The sequence below is a fragment of the Pelecanus crispus genome, chromosome 5 (assembly GCF_030463565.1).
Source record: "Pelecanus crispus isolate bPelCri1 chromosome 5, bPelCri1.pri, whole genome shotgun sequence".
NCBI classification, from domain to species: Eukaryota; Metazoa; Chordata; class Aves; order Pelecaniformes; family Pelecanidae; genus Pelecanus; species Pelecanus crispus.
The window spans coordinates 23627830-23649299 of NC_134647.1; the positions used below are offsets into that span (position 1 = coordinate 23627830).

Here is a 21470-nt window from a genome sequence, read left to right on the forward strand (position 1 = left end):
TAATGGTTGGTGAGTGGGAGGTCTGTCATCAGGAGGTGGCTGATGGCCATTGGGAAGAAATGCTCAACAAGGAATCTTGCCACACCCACCTCTGTGGTTCCTCCCTTCACCTGTTCATGACCACAGTCTTGACCTGCAGGTTAGCAAGATGTGCCACAAACCATATCTTTTCTGTCACAGCTTGTCTTTCTGATACATGGTAGATGTCCCAAAGAGACTGGTGGCACAGATGAGGCAGCTGCAGTCAGCATGATCTGCCATTGCCTAGGGTGAACACAAACAGAGGGGGAGAAAAACAGCATCTCAGGCAGCCAGAGAAAACAAGGTTTGAGCTGCATGGTTTTGTCTGCTGGACATGACTTAAAAAGAAACATGTTCTAAAATTTGGATCTATTGTAAAACCTTATTTTTTGTCAGTGAAGCCAACTTTGATCTGGGTTGCCTTGAAATTAATTGCAAAGAAAAAATTCATTATTCCTCATACTCCTCAAAAAGCTTGGGTAATAGAAGACTTGTTAAAATGTGAGATAAAATTCCTTTTTCTTTGTGGAAAGCAGGAAAGGAGAAAGATAGCAAACTAAATGACTGTTCTTTTCTGATACTATATAAATGAGGAATTTTCAGCTTCAAGAGTGAGTTACTAGTGCATCATATTAAATGCATAATATTATGTCTAGAACTATTTTGTCCTTCATTTTCACATGTTAGTTTTTCAACCAACCCATTTTTCTGTAGAGAATTAATATTTAGTATGTGGTTTTCATAGGGTATTTTATTTTGCTGTGGCTGTGAAACCTCATTAGAGATCAGTTTGGTGAATAATGATGCAATTTTTAGTATTTCTCATATTTACATGCTTGTTTTTCTCTTCTCCCCCCCCCCCGAAAATTTCTTGCAGTATATATATGGGATGTTTCATCCAAAAGTGTGAAAAATAAGAATTCATCCAACATTCTTCCCCACATGATATAAGAAAATACAGGTACAATTTGTATTTACTTAAAGTTACCTATGGTTTGTGTGTGTGACTGTTCAACTGAGACACTTATGATGGGTTGATTTATGGTAGATGTTATAAGCAACTTGTAGTTATGCACCCCAGTTGTGCAAAAGATTTTTTTTTTTCCCCTCAGGTCTGAGTATGCTGTCTTGGCACCTGTTTTTATCTGGCTTTATGGAGAAAGTTTCACCTGTGCGATGAGTGCTTATCTTGGTAAAGCATTTGCCTGTAAACATACTTCAGGCTGTGGGAACCATGTTTTTTAGTTCTGTTATCTCCTGAATATAGCTCTGTAGAGAATTGTCTTTTATGTAGTAACAAAAAGAAAACATTTGGCTTTTACCAGTGTGTTACAGAGTTCAATAAATACATGGTGGATGCCCTCTAGCTAGATTGACATGGAACTAACACCTGATGGCAGACATGCTACAGAATGATTGCTCCTAAATAAAGTTTGTATTTTCTGAAGCTGGAGAATCTGAAATTCTGACTGCATAATACCTTTGTGTGGCAGACAAGAAGATTTGGCCAGCGCAAGAAATTATACAGAGGAGTTCAGTGAAAATTTTATTTTATATCTCAACAGACTATAGAAATAGCTTACTTTTTTTTTTAAGTAATAGAACGATCAGTTATTAAAACATTTATATTACTTGTATCTAGAAATCAAAAATCAAGGAAGTTGGACATGAATGTTTGAAGTGAGGTATACTCCGAATTATTGTTAGTTCTCTATGCAAATACCTTTTGTAGTGTTCTCTTTTCCATTTTTTTCAAATGTATCCTTTTTGGCATTAATGATAAATAAATAGCCACTATGGGGAAGGGTTAGATGCCCAAGGAGGGCTGCCTGTAATTCAACATGCTAAGCTAAGAAGCCTCCTAAGCTGGTAAATTGGAAATAAGGAGTTTAAGTCTCCTCAGAACAGTTTCCATCCTGAGCCAAGAGTTAGGCACCCATCTTTTCTCCTAGCACAGCGGAAAAGACAGAGTGAGAATGCTGTTCCCCCTTTTCCTGAAATCTGAGTAGTTGTACATTCTGAGGCTGAAACTCACCTCAGTTCTTTTTGCCTGCAGGGATATAAATCTCAATTCCCACTCCACAGGGGATTACCAAATTGTAGGCCATTATGGATAGGGGCTGCGTTGGACATTTTTTGCTGAAATTACTCCTTTTCCCATGATATTATTAAATATTCGTCATGCCAGCAAGGGAAGAACAAGTGTGAGTATGACTCCTGTGACGGCATTTTGATATTTGTAATGAGCTGAAAACATAGGCGAGATGTGAGGTCAGAGGTAATGTCTTTTGTTGGACCAATTTGTGTAACTGAGGAAAAGTAGATAAATACTGGACACAGAAGCACTTCTTCAGGTCTAATTTGAAACAGAAGACTTCAAAGCTAAGTGTAAGTTAAGACTAAGGTGGTCCAAGTTAAAATTTATACCTATAGTTAGACTGCAAGAGAAAAGATGGTACTTTTGAAATAGAAGGGATATTAATTAAGGGAATGGGTGGGAGGAGTAAGGTGGTTATCTCTTATGGAAAAGGCATCGGATTTCTTCCTCCTATTCCATCCAATCTTGTTCTTGCATACTCCCCTCTGCAGCCGCTTCTGATTTTCTTCATTCCTGTATGCCTTCCCTTATTTGTATGGACCTCTGCACACATGTGCAGGCTTGTACAAAATCACATATTTTAATTCTTTCCTACTGCCTTCCCAGTTGGGTAGACCTAAAAGACATAATACTGACCCATTGCCTTGACTTTGCTTTGTTTTTCTTATCAAAAACACCATTTTGCTTGAAGTGTTTTTCCCCAAAATATTTGGAGAAATTTTGAGAAATTATTTAAAAATTGACAGCAGATGCTCCCTTTCACTATAGTTTCCAAGGAATGAGGGGCCAAACTTTCATGAAAACAAGCCCTTTGAGAAAGTGGCAGAATTTAACCTGTGACTTTCCATTGAAAACAAGGCTAGAGAACAGCCTATGTCAAAGAAAGGAATTTGGCTGTATGCATTCTACTAAGGACAAAACTCTTTATTGTGAAAAATAACAAGCAAATTTAATTCTTGAAGAGAAAGAAATATGAACTTTCCCACAAATTGCAGTGACTTAAAGCTATCCTAGAAGTCTGAAACAAACATACATTGTTATGTTAGGAACAAAGAAAGTCTTAACTATGTATTTAGTTTCTTGTGAACTGTTTTCAACTTAGCATTATCTTCTGAATTGGTCAGACTGGTAGAAGAATGCTGAGGAGTGAAGTCCGAGGTTGGTGTTCTCTCATTGTAGCCGGAGAGGAGTGCGAGTAGCCTTGTTACCCGTCCTGTAGAGAACAGGGCTGTCAGAAAGCAGAGCACTATCCATGGTACTCTCTCCCAGACATTTCCTTTAAACCCTTGCAAACATTAAGTATCCCTTATGATTATAAAGAGAGAGGTTATGTTTGATTTATTGTTCAGAGCAGTGCTACTCTTTATCTGATGTGCATAAGCGTTAAAAAACTTTGTTGTGGCTGAATATGAACTGTTAAAGATACCATGGTTAAGTTGCGTCTCTTGTTCTAGTGCTGAGTTGCTAACACCGCCCTGGACGACAGTGGCTCTGCTTTTTCCTGTGGTCATCTTCTTCTGGTGCAGGTATCAAAATGTCAGCAAGAGGAGTCGAGAGCATTAGGTAAATGTGGGCTTGCAGAGAAGTTTTGAAGGCCAAAGTAGAGGACAAGGATTTATTACATAAGTAGATCTGAATATGCGTCTGTAACATGACAACTCTAATCTGATTTTCTGCCTGGGAGACAATGTCTTCAATTTGAATCACCTGTCTCTTGATCTGGGAGAAGTGTCTTTTCCTTAAATTGCCCCTCTATGCTCTCATAATCTTCCATACTACTACTGAAAAGAGAGGTGTGTGTAACAGCTGACGGCTTTGCTTAAAGCTCATGCACTCCTCCATTACCTCAAAATAGGAATCTGTTTATTATGAGAGTGCTAATGAAATACGCTCAGATTAGGGAATAGGAACTCCTCAGTCAAACAGAGAGAAAGAAGTTTTTTCTTACCTGCCCATCTCTTTTCTCTGGTGGACAAACTCAGTATCTGACTTCTCAAAGTACAGTGTGCCAATTGTCCGTTTTTGTAGTTGTTCTTGTCATCCTGCTTGTGTTTCTGTGCTATGTTTGCACCTTGTTATAAAATTTACGTATTGCTTTTCTGCTTAAACCACTTTCATTTCAATCAGGTGCCTTAACCTTCCTTTTTGGAAAAGTTTTTTATTTAGATTTCTGTAATATTGTAGATCAAAGGAAACCAGAAGGGTGAAGGGTTTCAAGTGTGGTGCTGCAGAAGGCCTACTATTTCACTAGTACTGATGACTATTCAGGGTGAACTGACAAACTTGTCAAGGCAAAACCTGACTTATCCGCCACGGAGAAAAGAGGGAAATGAAAAAAGAAAATTAAAAAAAAAAGTCTAGTTAAGCTCACAACTGTAATGATCCTGAAAACTTTTGAGACTTAGGAAAGCCCATACCTGAGACTGTTATGATTTGAGAAGTGTTTTTTAAAGGAGCAGAAGACCCCTTTGTTTCTTGTTTCCTGAGGATTATTTATGAAATATGCTTAATTTACATAAATCATGTATTAAGAAATCCCAGAGTCCAGCTCTCCAAATTTATTCTGAGATTGGAGAGCCAAACTGCATTATCTGCTGCAGCAGCATTACTGAAATCATGGAATGCTCTCATTGTAAACTGATGCCCTCCTATGGGATAAAAAGATATAATTCAGTGAGACGTGTAACAATTATAACAACATATCACAAGGGGAAAATCCAGGCGTTAGCTGTCTTGGCTCTACAGGGTTATTGAGGGAGGTGGGAAATAAATTTTGTTTCAAACACAGGGTAAACAGTTGCAATTCCCTAAAACTGCTAGAGAGTGGACTTACTGGGTGTACTATCACTGTTGTTATTCTTTCATGCTACAATGGCAGTTCCCCAACTTAAGTAATTTTGTTTGATCCATCTAGATAAATAAGGTTTCCGGCTGGGTTTTATTTTGTTACGGTTTGGAAGTAAGGGGGTTCTTTGCTTGGGGGTATCGAGAGTTGGGATTTGCTGCTGCTATTGTTTCAGGATGTGGGTTGTTCTTTGGGATGTTTTTCAGATGAAGCAGACCAAAATGGACAGCAACACGTGCCAGCATGGATCAGGAAGGGGACATCCTGAAACAAGAAGCCACAAAGTATGTAAAACAATGTGCTTCAGATTAGACTTTTCTAAATGCCCTTTATCACAGCAGTGCTGAATGTTCTAGCTGGCAGCTCATCTTGAGCTGTCTTTGAAATCTGAGTGATGGACATGAACCTTAAATATGGGACAGTTGGGTACATCGGTGACTGACTGATCATAAAACCCAAAGCAAACATATCGCTCACCTTCAATACATTTTTATCAAGTGCCATAAAACAGCAGAAGTTATCTGTAGAACAGGAGTATAAATCTATAGTCTTCACCAAATTTCCATTTGTAGAATTTTTTGGACAGGGCCAAATAATTAGAGCAATAGTTTGTTATTTTTTCTTGGCATGTTCATTTTTTTGGTTACAGATATACAGTAATTTTATATCTGTATTTTTTAGCACTGCAGGTGGTAGCCAGGAAGGTTCTGAAATACTTAGTTTTGAATAGTTTTCCAATTTTTCTTTGTCAAGAGTTAAGGAAATTTATCATTTAAATTTTTCCATTCTGTCAAAGATATAGGTAAATGAGACATAACTGTGTACCAGAAATGGTGGGAAAAGAAACAGATACCTGATGTCATGAATATACTTTGTAATAATGTATGGGATTACAAATGATTATAACTGTGTGATTAAAAAAAGAATCACAGGCTGCAAAGTTAAAAATACAAAACCACAATTTCAGGAGCATCACAGGTGTACACTGTACATACTGTTGTATACATTTTTAAGGAAAGAGCGTGCCTGATCCCAACCAGCTAAAATACTCACAATCCAAACAAAATGGCAATTAAAAGGCAACAGAGAGAGAACACTCATGGGGGGGAGGGGGGGAACCACAATCATAATAATCACCAGAGGGCCAATTTACTGCCCTGCCTGCAGATAAATCCATATATAACATGACTGTAGTTCAGAATATGAGAAACATTATGGCACAGTGCCTTTCCCCTATTTGCTTTTCCATTGGCGCGCAGTTACATCGGGAACCCCTTACAGCATAGGCAGGAGGCGCTCCTCCCTTGTAAGATACTGTATGCAGCTCTGGCAGAATGACTCCTCAAGCCCACAGCCTGCAATACAAATAATAAACAGTTTTCCTCCGCTCACCAGTCATTTTTATACGCCCACAGTTACAAACACTGTATAATCATTGACTGGTCTTTGTTGCTAAAGATATTTATTGCATCACTTTCATTGCTGTGCCCACCCAGGGTACTCCAGATTCGTATTTTAGCATGTCCAGTTAGTAGATGGAGGTGAACTTAAAAGAGACCCCATGGTCTGGCTTTTTTGAGCGCATTCTAACCGATGCGCTGGTTACAAGCTTCAGCTAAGGGAATTGCACATCTGCATCCTGCTGCCTTGCCGATACTGTGGGGCAGTGGTTTCTCCTGTGTGTTTCACATCCTCAGTAAACGCCTGGGTCCAAAGCAAAAACCGAGTCTTCTGGGGCTCCGACCTGCAAAGAGATTGTCCGTAACCTGTGCCTGCGGTGCACTCGAGCAGTAGCCACAGGGAAGGGACTGGCACACGGGAAGGGGAAACAGCGGAGAGGGCTTGAGCAGAAACCCCGGGCGGCAGGGCTGGCGGGGGGGGCTCCGAACTCCCTCACTGAAACCCGTACCTCTCCGAGTGGCCCCGCCTGGGCGCGCACATCCGGCAGGGGTGTTTCCAAGGCCTCGGCTGGTGTGGCGAGAACCGGCTGAAGCCTCCGGAGCTGGAGCGGTTTGGCTTCAGATCGGATTTTTGAGGGGGGTCCGTTGCAAATGAGAGTTACCAGGCGCTGCCTTGCGTGCTGTAGCTGAGCGGGGCGGCCGCGGAGCCGCAGGGTTTGCTGCCTCCCGCTGCTCCTCTCGCCGCCGGGGCCGGGGCGAAGAGGCCGGCGTCAGCACAGGCTCCGAGCAGCCGCCGCCGCTGCGGGCGGGCTCGGTGCGGGCCGGCCCCGGTGCAGGCCTGGGCTGGGGAGCCAGCACCACCTAGAGGGGACGCGGGGCGGCGCCGGGCCCCCTGCGCTTTGGTTTCCCCGTTTTCCTGCCCGCCCGGCAGCGAGACGGGGGGGGTGCGTACGCGCCGGGGCTGTCGCCCTCGCCCCGGCCCCCTGCGCCGCGCCGAGCAGCGCCGGGCGGGGCGGGGCGGGCGCTGTCCGCGGTGCTGAGCGGAGCGGAGCGGAGCGGCGGGGCCCGGGCCTGGGCGGGGCGCGGAGGGGCGGGAGGCGCCGCCTCGCCGGGGGGCACCGAGGTGCCGGAGCGGCTGTCTTTTCCGGCGTGCCGCGGAAAGCCCGCTCGTCTTCGCCGCCTGGCCCCTTGCCCTGGCGGGCCTCAGCTTCTCCGGGGATGTAAATATTGATGTTCAAACGTGTCTGTGTGCTCCAGAGACGCGCACTGCCGGCGGGCCAGAGGGGGAGGACCGGGCGCACCCGCTGCCTGCCTGCCGGCCGCAGACCCAGCCGGGTCGCACCTCGCAGTCACTGATGGCTCGGGAGTTCTTTGAGAGATCTTTCGTTGACTCTTCGCGCTGCAATGCTGCCACGATTTCCTACGAATGTTTTACGTTTATAAAGACAATTACCTACAGTTATTATTTCTCACGCCCTGCCCTGAGCAAACACTTTGCCCGATTGGTTGAAACCACCTTTGAAAAGATAGCCGGGAATAGATGGGAAAAAGTCATGTCAGCTGGGGCCGCTAATACCTTTAAAGCTATGTTTAAAAGCTGGCTTTTGTGCTGTCGCTGGTTTTGTTACTCGTCCAATTCCTAGACAGTAGGTGTGCTCGGCAAAGCAGTCGTCTTGGCTACTTAATGCTGTCAGTCGGCCGGTCACCTTTGCAGAAAGGGCTCCTAAGTTTTCGCTCTTCCCTCGAGTCCTTCAGGAAGGACACGTCCCTCCCTGCCGCTCCTTGCGCTGCCCCGCACCCCCGGCACGGGATCAGATTCCCTGGCTCCATCGGGCTGTTTCCCCTCCTCCCGTCTCATTGCAGATTCCTCCCAGCCCCTTACGTGCCATCTTGGCGATAAGGCTTTGGTTTAGGCACCTGGGCAGCTACCGCGACGTGCTGAAACGTGGCACCGCCGCCAAGCGTCGGCGAAGCGTGTTCGGGGTGTGGGGTGCAGAAACACAGATTTGGCGTTGTCGGGGGTACGGGGGGGGGAGGGGGGGAATGTTTGCTTAACGTTTCTCGTTTTAGCAAAAGGATGTCTGGTCCGAAATCCTAACGTAGCGGCAGCGCGGAGGGCCGGGCACAGGCACGCCGGTGCTCCCGGCGGGCGCGGCGGTGCCCGTGCCTCTGCCACCCTCTGGCGGGGAGCGGGGCGGAGCGGCGGCGCCGGCAGCCGGCGGGGCACGTCGGGCCTGGGGGCGGCGGCGGGGGTGGCTCTGCTAAGCTGCCTCTAACGCGGCCCCCGCCTGGCGCACTCGTGGCCCGCACCGAGCGCAGCGGGGTGCCGGGGGTGCGGGAGTTGGGCCCCGCCGCCCCCGCCGGTGCCCCGGCGCCGCGGGTCGGGCCGGCGCTGTCCGGGGAAAGCCTCCGGCGCCGCCCGCGCAAGGGACTCGACAGGGGACTCGCAAGGCAGAACCCCCCCGCCCGGGCCGCCGCCCCCGCCGCTGCCGGGCGGCCCCGCCCGCCGCGGGAGCCAGCCCCGCCGCCCCGGGGAGAAGCGGACCGGCGGCGGCAGCCGGGGCCGGGCGGGCCGCCCCTCCCCGCCCCAGCCGGCCGCCCCGGCTGTCCCCAGCCCCCGTGCGGAGCGGCGCGGAGGGGGTGGCGGCAGCCCTGTGACTCATGCCTGCGTCGGAGCAGATCAACCGGCGATTCACGCTTTTAAAAAAGCAAATCCGAGCACTTCTGGAAAAAAAGGTCATCTCGCATTAAATTCCGCGGCGCGATTGGTATTCCGACGTCGTTTCTGGCGGAGTTTATAAGCGGCGGGTCTCTCCCAGGCTGGAGTCGCCCTGCCTGCCTGGACTCCGGCAGAAAGAGTGGTCTGCTCGCCCCCTCGGTAAGTCTCCTCTAAACGGCATCCTATTTTTTCAAACCTTTGGGAACCTCTTTCGGGATCTGGAGCTTCCCCCCCCACCCCCAAAATCGGGTTTGGTCGCTGTCGTACCTACAGAGGGATAACGGGTATTTTGAGGCAGACAGCGCCTTAGACATTGTCTTAACCTGTTACTTCACTTCCAGGCATTGTCTGGAGAATCTCTTCTGCTTTATAGTTCTTTTCTTTTTCCTCTTAAAAAAAAAGCGAAATACCTGTTTTCCGTTGAAATCATTGATCCGTTGCGTTTACACGCGGGCGTAAATCCGCCCAGCAGTGGAAATGAATCGGTAGCTACCGACTTGAAAAACAGCGGCTAACAAAGAAAGCGCTCGTTCGTTACCGCGACCTTCATTTTCTTTACAAGGGGAATAAAATAAATCGCAGGTAGCCGTGGGGACAAAGAGACGAGCGGGGCGCTGACCCGGCAATTCTCGATCGGCGACCCTGTATTGGCTATCGGAGCGCCGTGTCCGCCAGGAAAGAGCTGAACATCTGGCGAGGAGCGAGGGCTGGTCCAGCACCTTCCCTCCCCCCGGCAGCCGTGCCTTCTCCTGCCATTTGTGCCGCTAAGGCACGGACCGGTCCCCCTTTGCCGAAACATGTCTGTGCGGATACACATGTGTGTGGCGCCTGCCATTGGACCTGGGCAAAACGCACCTCTGTGGTGGCGGGGGCTTGTCTGTCAGTCTCTCCTGAATGCTTAGCCTGGCGTGTGTTTGGGGAGCGGACGATAACGCACAGGAACGAGCTCCGTTTGGGATCGTAGGTCGTTTGCGCTGGTCATTTCGAAGCCCGCTTTGCACGTTGGTTTCCATTTGACGCGAGCCACGTAATTGCCCTGCTCAGCGGCCAGCGATATAATTGCGATAGACTTCATGCTCTGCTAAATCCGTCATTCAGGCGCGGGGGGCAGCGCCTCGGCATCCAGCGAAGGGACGATTTCGCTCACCGGCCTGGCGAGGCATTTTCCCGGTGCGCCGCCTGCGCCCGGCCCCGGCCCCGGCCCCCCCTGCCGCCACCCCGGGACCGGCGCGGCCCCCGCTGGGCTGCGGACTGCCGCCCGCCGGCCTCCGGACGGGACTCCGGTGCGGCTCTCCGGGAGACCAGCCTACTAAAACCGCCTTTTCTTCCTTCCAGCAAATTCCTTGCTGCCCAGCCCTCAGAGGAATATCGGAGGAAACCCGGGCTCCGGGGACTGGGGCTTTTCTGAAGGGATGGCTTCCTCCGCTCCCTCGTCCTCCAACGACGCTCCGGACCCCACCCCAACTAATTTACGACCCACAAGTAGGTTTTAATATTTTCCTCGTTTAAACTATTTTGGAGGCTTTCTCCACCTAGGCTTGGCAAGACCAATTTCGAAACGAAACGATAAATCCGTGAAGCCCTGTTCCGCGCCGTGAGGCAAGGTGCGGAAAGTGCTCTACACAAAGAAACCATCTTCCTGGTGGGAGCGGGAGAGGTTGGTCCGTGGCGAATAAAACGCTGTGAGGAAAAGCCCATCTCAGCGACCAGCCGCTGCCTTTATCTTACAGCCACATTTGAGGGATTTAGACAATAAACTGAACCCCCAGATGGCCAAAAAATTGGGGTGTTGTAAGGGGTGTGGAGAAAATGCATCAGTTAAAGGGCGAAGTTACACCAGTGGCTTAAAGCGGGTGCCCCCCCCCCCCTTACGCTTTATAAATGCTAATGCTGCCGCTTCCTTTCAGCCTACGCTGAAGCCTGTAATCAAGCGAAATTTGGATGCTAATTGTAGCTTTTCAAAGCCTAATTGCTCTGAATTCGCCTTGAGTTAGTGAGGTGTGAGTGGGAAGCAGAGGCTGCTGCAGGTGGATAGAGAATCAGTTTATAGCCCCGCCAGGCAATTCAGACCGTCGCCTACCGAAAATAAATAAAAAAGAGGCTCGATGCTATAAAGCATCAGAGACAAAGAGAGGGCAACAGTAAGAAATGAAAGGTTGTCAGGCACAGCAGAGCGGGGAATAGCTTTTACCCTGAAAGGGCTACGAGCATCGGAGTCATTATTGTCATTATTCTGCAACTGGAAGGAACGGGGGAGGGGGTGAACGGCAGCACCGGGTGTCGTTCCAGGCGGGGGTGACAGGCTCCGCTGCCTTCGGCCGAGGTGCCACACGCAGAAATCGAATTAACTGGCAGCGCGGCTAAAACCGAGGGAACCTCTGACAGCAGCACCCCTCCCTGCCCGCCCGGGGCTGCCCGCCCGCCGAGGGGGCTCCTCCGCCCGGCCGGCAGTGCCCAGGCGCTTCCCCCGCTTCTCCCTCCCCGCCCCGGCGGGCCGCCCGCCGCCCCGGCCCCTCTGCCGCCTTCTCCCCCCACGCCGCCCCGGCCGCCCCCGGGGCCCCCGGCGGCCGAGGGGCCGGAGAGGCTCGGCTGTGCCGTGGGCCGAGCCCGGCGTCCCCTCCACCTCAGCCCCGGGGCTTCGTTCTCCGCTTCCCCCGGGCTCGGCGGGGGCCGACCGGGGCGTGGCCGGGCCGCGGCTCACAGGCGCTGGGAAGGAGCCTGTCCCCGCCGTCGGTGCGGCCGCGCCCCCGGCGCTGCCCCCGCTCGGGAGCCTCCGGCGGCGTTTCCTCGGGCGTGCAGGGCCGGCGAGCGAAGGGCTGCCGGCCCCGGGGCCGCCATGTAGTGGACCGGCCCGGCCCGGCCGAGCCGCGGGGCACGGGGCTGCTGCGGGGCAGGGGCCGGGAGCGGCCCCGGTGCGGCCGTCGGCGGCTCGTCAGTCCGGCCGAGGCTTAGTCATGCAAGTCCGATCATCTAGTCAAATACTATTTTTCAGCCAATTAATTCCTGAGCTCTTTTGTGACCCCATTTCACGCCACTTTGTTTTAAGCCGCCGCTTCCCTGGAGCCCCGCCAGTAAATTATGAGGCGTTCGGGTCCCGGGTGCCTTTCCCGCTGGCCTCGGCGGGCCAGCGTGTCACCTCCTCGCTGTCCCCCGAGCCTGGGCTGCCCCGCGCCCGGCCCGCTCCGGCGCCGCCGTGCTCGGGAAGCAGCCGGTTCTCCCGGCCCTCCCCGGGGGGGGGGGGGGGGGGGCGGCGGGGGGCTGTGCGGGGGGCCCGGGGAGAGCCGCCGCCCCAGGGAAACGTCTCTGCCTTCTCTTCCAGCTTACGACTCGTGGTGCGGCGTGGCTCACGGGTGCACCAGGAAGATCGGGCTGAAGATATGCGGTAAGTGCGCCCGTGCCTCGCCGTGCTGCGCACCGCACACCCGCGCTTCGCCACGCGCCCCGCCTCGGCCGGGCCCGGCCCGGGGCCCCCCGCCGCGCGTGGCCCCAGCCCGAGCGACCCCGGCCGCCGGCGCCCCCTGCCGGCCGCACGCCGGCTCCGCGCCCGGCCCCGGCCCCGCCGCGCTGCGCTGCGCCCCCGGGATCTGCGCCGGCCGAGCCCCCGCCCGCCGCGGGAGGGACGGCTGCGGTCCCCGCCGCTCTCCTGCCAAAAACGGGGGTGTGCAGGCGCCGGCAGCTCCGGCGGAGGGGAAGGGGGGGCGCGCAGGGCCCGCCGGGGAGGCCGGCGGCGAGGAACGGGCGGGGGGTTTGGCCGCCTCTCGCTGTCTGAAATTTTCCAACCTTATCTGACTAGAAAATACGGATCTCCTGGGGGAGAAAGATTAACGAGAGCCTTATTAAAGAGCAATTCGTCAGCTTGCTGTGCCGGTAAGATAGCGCTGGCAGCCGGTCAGCGCGCAGGCACATGAAATGCGGGAGGGGAAACAAACGCACAATCAGATCGCAACGTTATAGCAAGAGATTCATTTGCAGATAACAAGCTGTCTCCCTTCTCCAGCTTTCTCGGTAGCGCCTTCGCTTTCGCAGACAGTCAAATGTTCATTTTCTGATGGGGAGAATCGTTCAGCTTAGCCCGTGCCCCTTATGAATAGAAATGATTTCCCATTTTCCCCAGCTACCTCTTTTTTGGGGGGGGGTGGGCGATTATTTCGTGGGAGAAAGGGGCCCCTTTTCAAAGCAAAGATAAATGTAAACCTCTTGCCCTACTTGCCCGAGTCGAAGCTCGTTCGCTAAACGTTTTGTTACACGGAAATTTGGGCTGGAAAAGAATCGGGGTGCGAATGTTTAGCCCTGTGTCTATTAGAGATTTCATTGGTACCCGCAGGCGACATTAACGAGTAGTCGCTTAGTTCTATAAATAGCTCCTGATCTGGGTTTAATGGAGCGTTTCCCTACCAGTCCCTTCAGTGGCTGGAGCGATGGGCTTTTTCATCATCATTTTAATTTAGCCCGGCAAGCAGAACTGATAAAGTAACGCACCGTTAGGCTCGTTCCGTGTTGCTAGACTACTGGGGTTACAGAGGGACAGCGCAGCTTCTCTCAATGAGATCAAATACACGGCAAATGAAATTACCACCATTTTGGATTTGAGAAAGGCGAAAGAGAGTGTAGTAGGGGCTTTGTGGCGGGAGATCAAAACAGGCAGGGCTGCGGTATTTTTCGCTCGGGTTTGGTGCTCGGTTTTCCTTTTCTGGCTCTTTTCTGTTTTACACGAAAAATATACCCCGAATAGTGACGGTGAGTCGGAATAATCCGATTCGATTGCGACCACTGGCTTTGCTCGTATGAGCCCTCCCTGTTGAATCTAACACCTTCACAGAGAGGGCACGTTGCCTTTGGTAAGTGTATAGAACGAAATATTAAGGTTGCCAAGAATCCTAATTAAACATGCTAAACAAGTTGACGTTTGACTGTTACAGATGATACCGCCTCGTCCTTAGCCTTCATCCCAGACCCTAAATACTGTGCAGTCGCAAAGCAGGCGCCTCGGAATCGTTCTTTCTGTGTGTATCACACAGAAATCGATTAATTTGGAATGCAAACTTTAAATAAGGCTCAGAGAAAAGGCAGGTCTTGAACAATAAGTCGGTTCTTCCACCTGTGTTGTATATTATGCATTTGACATTTTCAGTAATTACGTATCCAAGATGTATGTCATTTCTTCTGAAACAACTGACCGATTTAAGGATTAGCTCCTCTCCTTTCTGGTTGAAAGCCACCGCCTGAAAAGATCCCTGCCGCTGCCACACCCCCACGCTCTTCGTCTCTGCGCATATCTACTTAAAAAAACCAGAGAACATGTTTTCAAGTGGTTTAATGAACTGTCACGGCGGGCAAAGTACAGGCAGATTTTCCCCTGTGTCTGGAGTTGCCTGCTACACCTTTCACTCCCACCTCGGCAATTATTATCGCTGCTGGGACCGATCCTGCTAACGTTTGCTTAGCACCAGTGGAAATACTCGACGTAGTAACATTGCTCAGGTGCGTCTCCAGCGGTTTGGCCGCCGCCAGCTGATGATTCCCAGCCCAGCGAGCAGCGCAGGAGAGTGGGATTTCAAACGCAGCCACCTGAGTTAGGAACTCTCCGGAGCCAGTGGGATTTATGCTCCCCAGTCAGGCAGGCGGTGCCGAGCCCCCCGGCGAGCCAGGATCTCCTGCAGCCGCCACCGACGTCCATCGCCCGGGAGCCGGCAGCTCTGTCCCGGCCTCGGAAGCTGAGGTCCCCGCAGGACGGGGAGGCCGAGGGGGGGGTCACACGCCTGCCTTGTGCGGGGCGCGATGTGAAATCACCCCGGATTTGTGGCCACGTTGGGGACCGAGGGACGTCCTCGCCTGCCCGGTCTCACTCGGCTTTTAAAAACTGGGTCTCTTAGGGCGCGTCGGTGAAGATGCCCGGCGGTGGAGCCCCTGCGGGAGCCCGCTGCTGGGAAAGGCTGCGCTCCCCGCCGCCGCAGGAGCAGCAGCGCGGACGCTTATTTCATGCGCTGCTACTTGCTGGATCTCTCCTAGCCCGACCTGATTTTCCACGTAGGATACAGATGAAAGGTTCGCTACAGTCACACGCTTCCCCCCGCGGGGAAGCACCGCCGCGAAGCGCTTTGGGCGAGGGGTGAGCTGCGTGCCCCTGGCGCGCTGTCACCGCCGCCTCCTGGCGCAGCGCTAGCTAGGCCGGAGCCGGCAGCGAAGCCCCGGCCTCTCTGAGCCCGATGCGAGCCGAACCGGAGGCAACTGCAGCCCTTCGCGGCTGGCTACTGGAGCGCTGCCCCCTCCTTTCCCACCGGAGCCTCCCGGGGCTGCGCGGCGGGGGGGCCGCTGCTCTGCGGGCGCCGCTTCTCGCGCAACTCTTCCATTGGGCACGGCCACCGAGAGCCTGGAAGAAGGGCAAGTGGCAAGACAAAGCCCGGTGAAGCCACAGGACCTGGGGAAAGAGGATCGCTCCGGAATTCGGTGTAGACTGCGCTTGCTTCGGTGTCAGCTGCTCCACCTAATGAGCAGGCGAACAGCACCAGCTGTCGCAGGAGCTAGTGATCCCTGCAAGGAACCTTAAAAGCAGCAACAACAAAACTTAAAAAGTCATCGATCCTGGACGGCTCCTCTTAACTTCTGCACGAAGAGAGATTCCCTTAAATAGTTTTTACTGGTATTCCTAAAAGCATCATAGAAAGAAACTAATTAGTTGAAGATCAATATTACAAGGCAAAACGCGAAGCGTTCACTAAAGGCTGGGCTAGGCAAACCCGCAACCCGCTTGGAGACTCGTTTGGGCGCCCGACTGATGCAGGAGGGGCTGCCGGCCCGGGGCTCCATCTTCGGTAGCGCTTGCGGGGCTGGCAGCAGGGGCCGAGGCGCAGAACCTTGCCGGGAGCCATTCGGCCAGCGGCTCGGGATTGCTCCCTTTTCTCCGCACGGAGATGCAGCCCCAGGCCTGCCCAAGCTGCAGGGGGCCCGGCGGGAGGAGCCCGCAGGCCCGGTTCGCCCTCGGGGCTCCGGAGAGCGGGGGCACATGGCCGGCAAGCGGCGGGCGCCGGGGAGAAGCGGCGTCGGGGGACGTGCATGAGCGAAGTCACGGCGCCGGCTTTCTTCCCTCCGAGGTCCTCCTCTCCGGTGGACACCCCAGCCGCGGCGAGCATTGGTTCCAGTTGTTACTTGTTCGAACAGAAAAGGAGGAGAAAAAAAAAAAAAAAAAGAGAAAAAGAGGCCGGCGCTGCCGTCCTGTCTCCCCAGACATACAGGCGCGCTCGCTGCAGCCTGGGAGGTCAAAATCCCTCGCCTTCGTTAATAACGAGAAGCCCAACACTATGCGTGTTTTAGCGAGCGTGGATTTAGTGGATCAAATCCTGAACATTAATTGCTCTCTCTGCCTTGTTAAAGTAGACGGGTCTCGTTACTCGCCACGGGTCTTGCGTGGCGCCCGCCGCCGTAATTTTTGGGGCGAGGGGATTTATTATGGCCCTTGGACGTAGCAGCAGCAGCTGAGATCGGGTCCTGGGCGCCAGGGTTGCGGCTCCGGTGAGAGCGGAGCTCCTGGAGACCCCGAGGATGATTAGTGTTAGTGTCAAAGCATCTTTTCAGGCGGAAAATCCGCATCTCCTGGACACGTGCTGGTGTGTACTGATAACAGGAAGGTGGGGTTGGGGAGTGCTGCCGGTGCCCTTAGAGCTCGGGCGCTCTCAGGACGGCTGCTCATTCTCGTGCCTTTTGTGCGTGAGAGCACCACGAGGAGAACTGAAAGTGGCCCTGATTTTAATCATACATCATTGCCCCTGTCTGCTAGGTCCATAAACTTCGCCTGCAGGCTGAAATAGCATTGACTCATCCTGAACTCTCTTCCAGTGGCTGATTACTGAAGTGGAATCTGTCTGATCGACTTAATAAGAATTTACCACTGCACTAAATGACAAAAATTTGTTTTTTGCATGGCTGGGTTTTTGCAGTTGATGGCATTTTGAGCTCTCCCTCCTGGAGGCAAATAATCCCCATAACTACTTTTATTCCTGACCTCGTTAGTCAGATCCAGAGCCAACACGGCTTTGAACTGTTGTCTAGAGAGCTGCTTTAGATATTTCTAAACATGTTGGGAAGTGAGAAAACTCTGACCTGTGCACCTTGCAATAACAATGTAGGGTTCCTGCAAAGGACCAACAGCCTGGAAGACAAGGGCCGGATCGTCAGCTCCCTGAAGGAGAGGCAGTCCTCCAAGAGCCTGCTGGCGTGTGAGAACAGCGAGAAGGAATCCAGGTTCCGGCGCACCGAGACAGACTTCTCCAATTTGTATGCCAGAGGTAAACGCTCTTTACAGCTTCTGCGTGCTCCAGCCCGGGCACGTCCCTGAGCAGCCTGCCCTCGCCTCCCTCGGCAGTGCAGCCACGTTCAGAGCGCGCTTTTGCTTGGTTGTTTTTGAAGGAAGGGCGGGTGGGTCTGTGTTCGCGGAGAGCCGCGCTGGCGATGCGTACAAGTTTCCTGAAATGCAATTTTACGTATTTTGGGCTGACCCTCTGCAGCTCAGCTCCAGCTGTTCCTCCGGGGTCACTCCGGATCCAGCCTCCGGGAGGAGAGCAATTTTATATTTTGTTTCCTCCTCGGTAAAATAGCAATGAAACGGTCTGTGATTGCTGGTATGGGGCCATTGACGAGGAGGGTGGGGAAGGGAAATCAGTCCCTTTGGGGGGGGGGGGGGGACGTTGCAGAAGGGCAGGTGCGGGTTTGGGGTTCTCCTGGTCCCCGGGAGGTGAGAGCCCCGCACCGCACAGCGTTAGCGTTGCAGGGCGAGCTTTTGGCCGGGGTGCCTCGGAGGTGCCCCCGCTGTTGCCGTGGGTGACCTGGGCTCGCACCGCCCCACGGGGCGGGAGGAGCCGGGGGCAGCGGCGGGTTTCAGCCTCCGGGGAGCGAGCGGAGCGGCCCGGGGCCGGGCGCCCGCCCCGCTGCAGCCGGGCTGCGCCGGGGCCGCGGCTTCCAGCTCCTGGGAGCGCGGCGGGCGGGCGGGCGGCCGGGGGTGGTTCATCCCCACCTCCCGCTCCCAAAGCAGGCGCTGACAGCTGGTTTGCCCCGCAGATTTGCTGCCCGCCAAGAATGGCGAGGAGCAGACCATGCAGTTCCTGCTGGAGGTGGTGGACATCCTCCTCAACTACGTGAGGAAGACGTTTGACAGATCCACCAAAGTGCTGGACTTCCACCACCCGCACCAGCTCCTGGAGGGCATGGAGGGCTTCAACCTGGAGCTCTCGGACAACCCCGAGTCCCTGGAGCAGATCCTGGTGGACTGCCGGGACACGCTGAAATACGGAGTGAGGACAGGTAGGTTCTCGCACACTACTCTGGAGAGCCTCTCCCGGGGCTTTCCTCTGACCCACGGCGGTGAGCCCACACCCTCCCCACGCCCTCGACTCTGCCTCCCCGCAGGCTCAGCTCCAGGGCTGCCTGCGGGCACTGGAAATGTCTCTGCTCAGAAACTTCAGTTACTGATGCCCCATCCGTCCCCGGCGGGCAGGGCTCGGTGCTGTTTGCAGAGCCCAGAAACAAGTTTTTAAGACGTAATCTCTTTCACTTGATGAAATGCGAGCTGTCTGTATCTCCGGGGAGCAATATCATTAGGTAAATGAGGGCATAAATGACATTGAATTTGCAGTTTTTCTTCTTTATGTTCACCAGACGTTTAATGAAAAAGAGACTGAAATCCTAGGAATCATCAATAAAGGAACCCTGTGGATTTCAGCCCATTGCCCAGAAGCCCCGCCTGGCCAGGTCCTTCTGAATCGGATAGAAATGCCCGTTTGTAATCACTTCTTTTACTGGGTGAGCTGTAGCCAGGCTCTAGAGCAAAGTCCGTGCTCTTTCAGGCTGTTTGGCCTGAAATGCTTTACATCCGTATCAGCAGAAAGCTGGGCTGGCAGCAAGCCCTGACTGCCGCAGGTACCCAAGCAGGTCAGGAATTGGAGCGATAACGGCGCGGGGGGCCGTGTCTGCCCTCCCTGGTCCTGCTCCAGCGTTCCAGGGCTGCCGAGCTCTGCCCGGCGAGCTGCTCGGCTCGGCTCGGCGAGCTCTGCGGCCACGGCAGAGCTGAAGTGGCGGGGGGGTGAGGGTTTTGTCTGCCGGCCTCTGGCTGGGCGGCGGCGAGCAGGGGCTGCGGGCGGACGGGGCGCTGCTTCCTCCGCTGTTCAGTCACGCAGCCGTGAAAAAACGCGGTGCATTCAAGGAAGAAAGTCTTGACAACAAATGTTGGCTTCCTGACCTTTCCCATTTTACATGGCGTTTGATTTATTCAAGAGTGTCAGGGGCATTATTTTGATTTTGTGCCCTTAATCGAAAGGGAGCGTATTTCTCTCCCAGCCCGGTGGGTAGAACAGGTGGCCAGCAGCAAAGCCGGAGGCGCTGCGGTCTCCGTGCCTTGCACCCTTACTCCGCTACCTATCGCACCGCGATGTCGAGCAAGCCCTTCCCCTCAGCCCGACCTCCCCTGGAGCTTTTGCGGGACCGTAGGACCTGTCCCCGGGCGCTGAGATGCAGGCATCCGATCAGACACGGGCTCTGTTCGAAGCAGTACCTGGTGCAGCTTTACAGAAGAGCTGCTCGGACACACGCCCGGGCTTCCCGGGCCCCAAGGGCTCACGTTCTCTCTCCAAGCGAAGCTCCCTTTAGAGCCAGAGGGGCTGAAAGTGCAGCCCAGCCTCAGGAGACCGCAGGCTCGCTGGGACGGTCAGCGAAACGTCTCTTAAAATAACTTCTCAAACTGCGTGTCATGGCAAGGGAGACAAGTGCTGATGTGCAAAGCAAAGAGCTAAGCCACGGCGGTGGTTCTGGGCCGCAGCCCCGAGCCGCTTGGCTCCCCGGGCGGGAGCAGCCCGGCCGCTTTGCCTCCCTGTCCCCCCAATTTCCGCGGCGGCCTCCTCAGGTCGTGGCAGTGCCGGCAGGCTCACGCCTCCGAAAGGTTCCCGCTGACATCGCTGGCAGCAGAATCGCATTTATTTCTTTATGTCAAAAGATGTTGATGTTGCCAGTGTTGAGCCAAATGTGACGTGACGGGGTCCCCCCGGGCGCCGAGCCCCCCTCTGGGGCTGGGCTGTCCCCAGCGCGTCCTTTCCCAAGAGAGCAGAGGTGGGGGCTGCACCATGACACCTCCCCCCTCCCCTCAAAGCCTGTCATCATTCGTTAGGAATTTCAGCTCTCCGTGCTAGAAAAGTAGACCCCCAACAGTCAGGCTTATTGCTTATAAAGCATTGTTAAAGCAACCTTGGCTGAAATGCAGGAATATGGCTTCGGTTTGGTAGCAAAGCCTTTGTTTATGAGGTGAATCCTAGCTTTTAAACGGTGGGGGGGAACCGCCCGTGCCGAGGGGCTCTTGGGGGGCCCTCAGCGCCCCGCTGCAGCAGGCCCCGCCGCTCGGGGACATTTCCCGCCCAGACCCCACACAAGGCCGCTCCCGTGGCCGCGCCGCGAGCGAGGGCCACCTCCGCACCCCTCCTCATCCTCGCTGCGAGCGGATGAGCCTTCCTCTCCTTCGCCATCCCAATGGGAAGGGCCCCAGCACCTGCAGGTTGTTACTGCCAAGTACCCGCCCGCTCGCCCCGAGTCCGCAGGGTGGCGGAGGTCGGGGGGGGCCTCTGGAGATGGGCGAGCCCGAGCCCTTGCACAGGTTCCGCAGGTGTTTCACCGGCTCGGTCGGCTCTGAGCGCCTGTCTTTTAATTCAGACGCGAACGATTCCATACTAGGAGCTCCCTCCAAAGCGGTTTTCCAAGTTTGTAACAAGACAAAGAAGACCCGTGAACGTTGGTGAACGGTCTCCCCGTAAGCGGGACTTGCTTCGATAACTGCACTGCAAGCGCAGAGCTATCGCTTGGGGCGGGAGAGTTGGCCGCTTTGAAATTGAGACCTGAGAGAGACCGGTGGAGCTGTCCTAAGTTGCTCTCAATTCTCTTTCCAGGTCACCCTCGCTTTTTCAATCAGCTGTCCACAGGACTGGATATCATTGGCTTGGCTGGGGAGTGGCTGACATCAACTGCTAATACAAACATGTAAGCAGCGTCTTGTCATCACCGTCTGTGACTGGTGCTTACAGGGGCTGCCATCTATCATGGTGGGCACGCATTGTCACAGACGCGTGTCGTTTTCTTCTTTAAATGACCATTGCTGTGTCTTCAATAAAACTGTCTCCTTTTTTTTCTTAATGTGGCAGTAGTACAGTCAAAATAATTCTATACAGCTGAACAGTTCTACATTTCTGATAAATAGAAATGCAAATATCCCAGAGCACGTGGTAAGTAAAACATGATGATTCAAATATAGTAACATGAAATTATTTTTCTTCTCTTGGACCCATCTTCTTTATCTTTTCCCTATTTTTTTTTTTAAGCTTTGTCTCTAGACTGAGTAATTCTGCAGCTGTGTATTAA

The 21470-nt window shown here is 53.4% G+C and overlaps 1 protein-coding gene across 1 annotated transcript in view; it reads left to right on the plus strand.

The window, feature by feature from the left end:
• Positions 1 to 5170: 5170 nt before the first annotated feature.
• GAD1 (glutamate decarboxylase 1) overlaps positions 5171 to 21470 on the plus strand; it is a 34639-nt gene continuing 18339 nt past the window's right edge. Inside the window, exons 1-6 of the mRNA XM_075710606.1 lie at positions 5171 to 5247; positions 10419 to 10565; positions 12403 to 12465; positions 17207 to 17365; positions 18135 to 18377; positions 21002 to 21092. Coding sequence (XP_075566721.1) covers positions 5208 to 5247; positions 10419 to 10565; positions 12403 to 12465; positions 17207 to 17365; positions 18135 to 18377; positions 21002 to 21092 — 743 coding nt within the window. The 5' untranslated portion in view covers positions 5171 to 5207. The remainder of the gene's footprint in view (positions 5248 to 10418; positions 10566 to 12402; positions 12466 to 17206; positions 17366 to 18134; positions 18378 to 21001; positions 21093 to 21470) is intronic.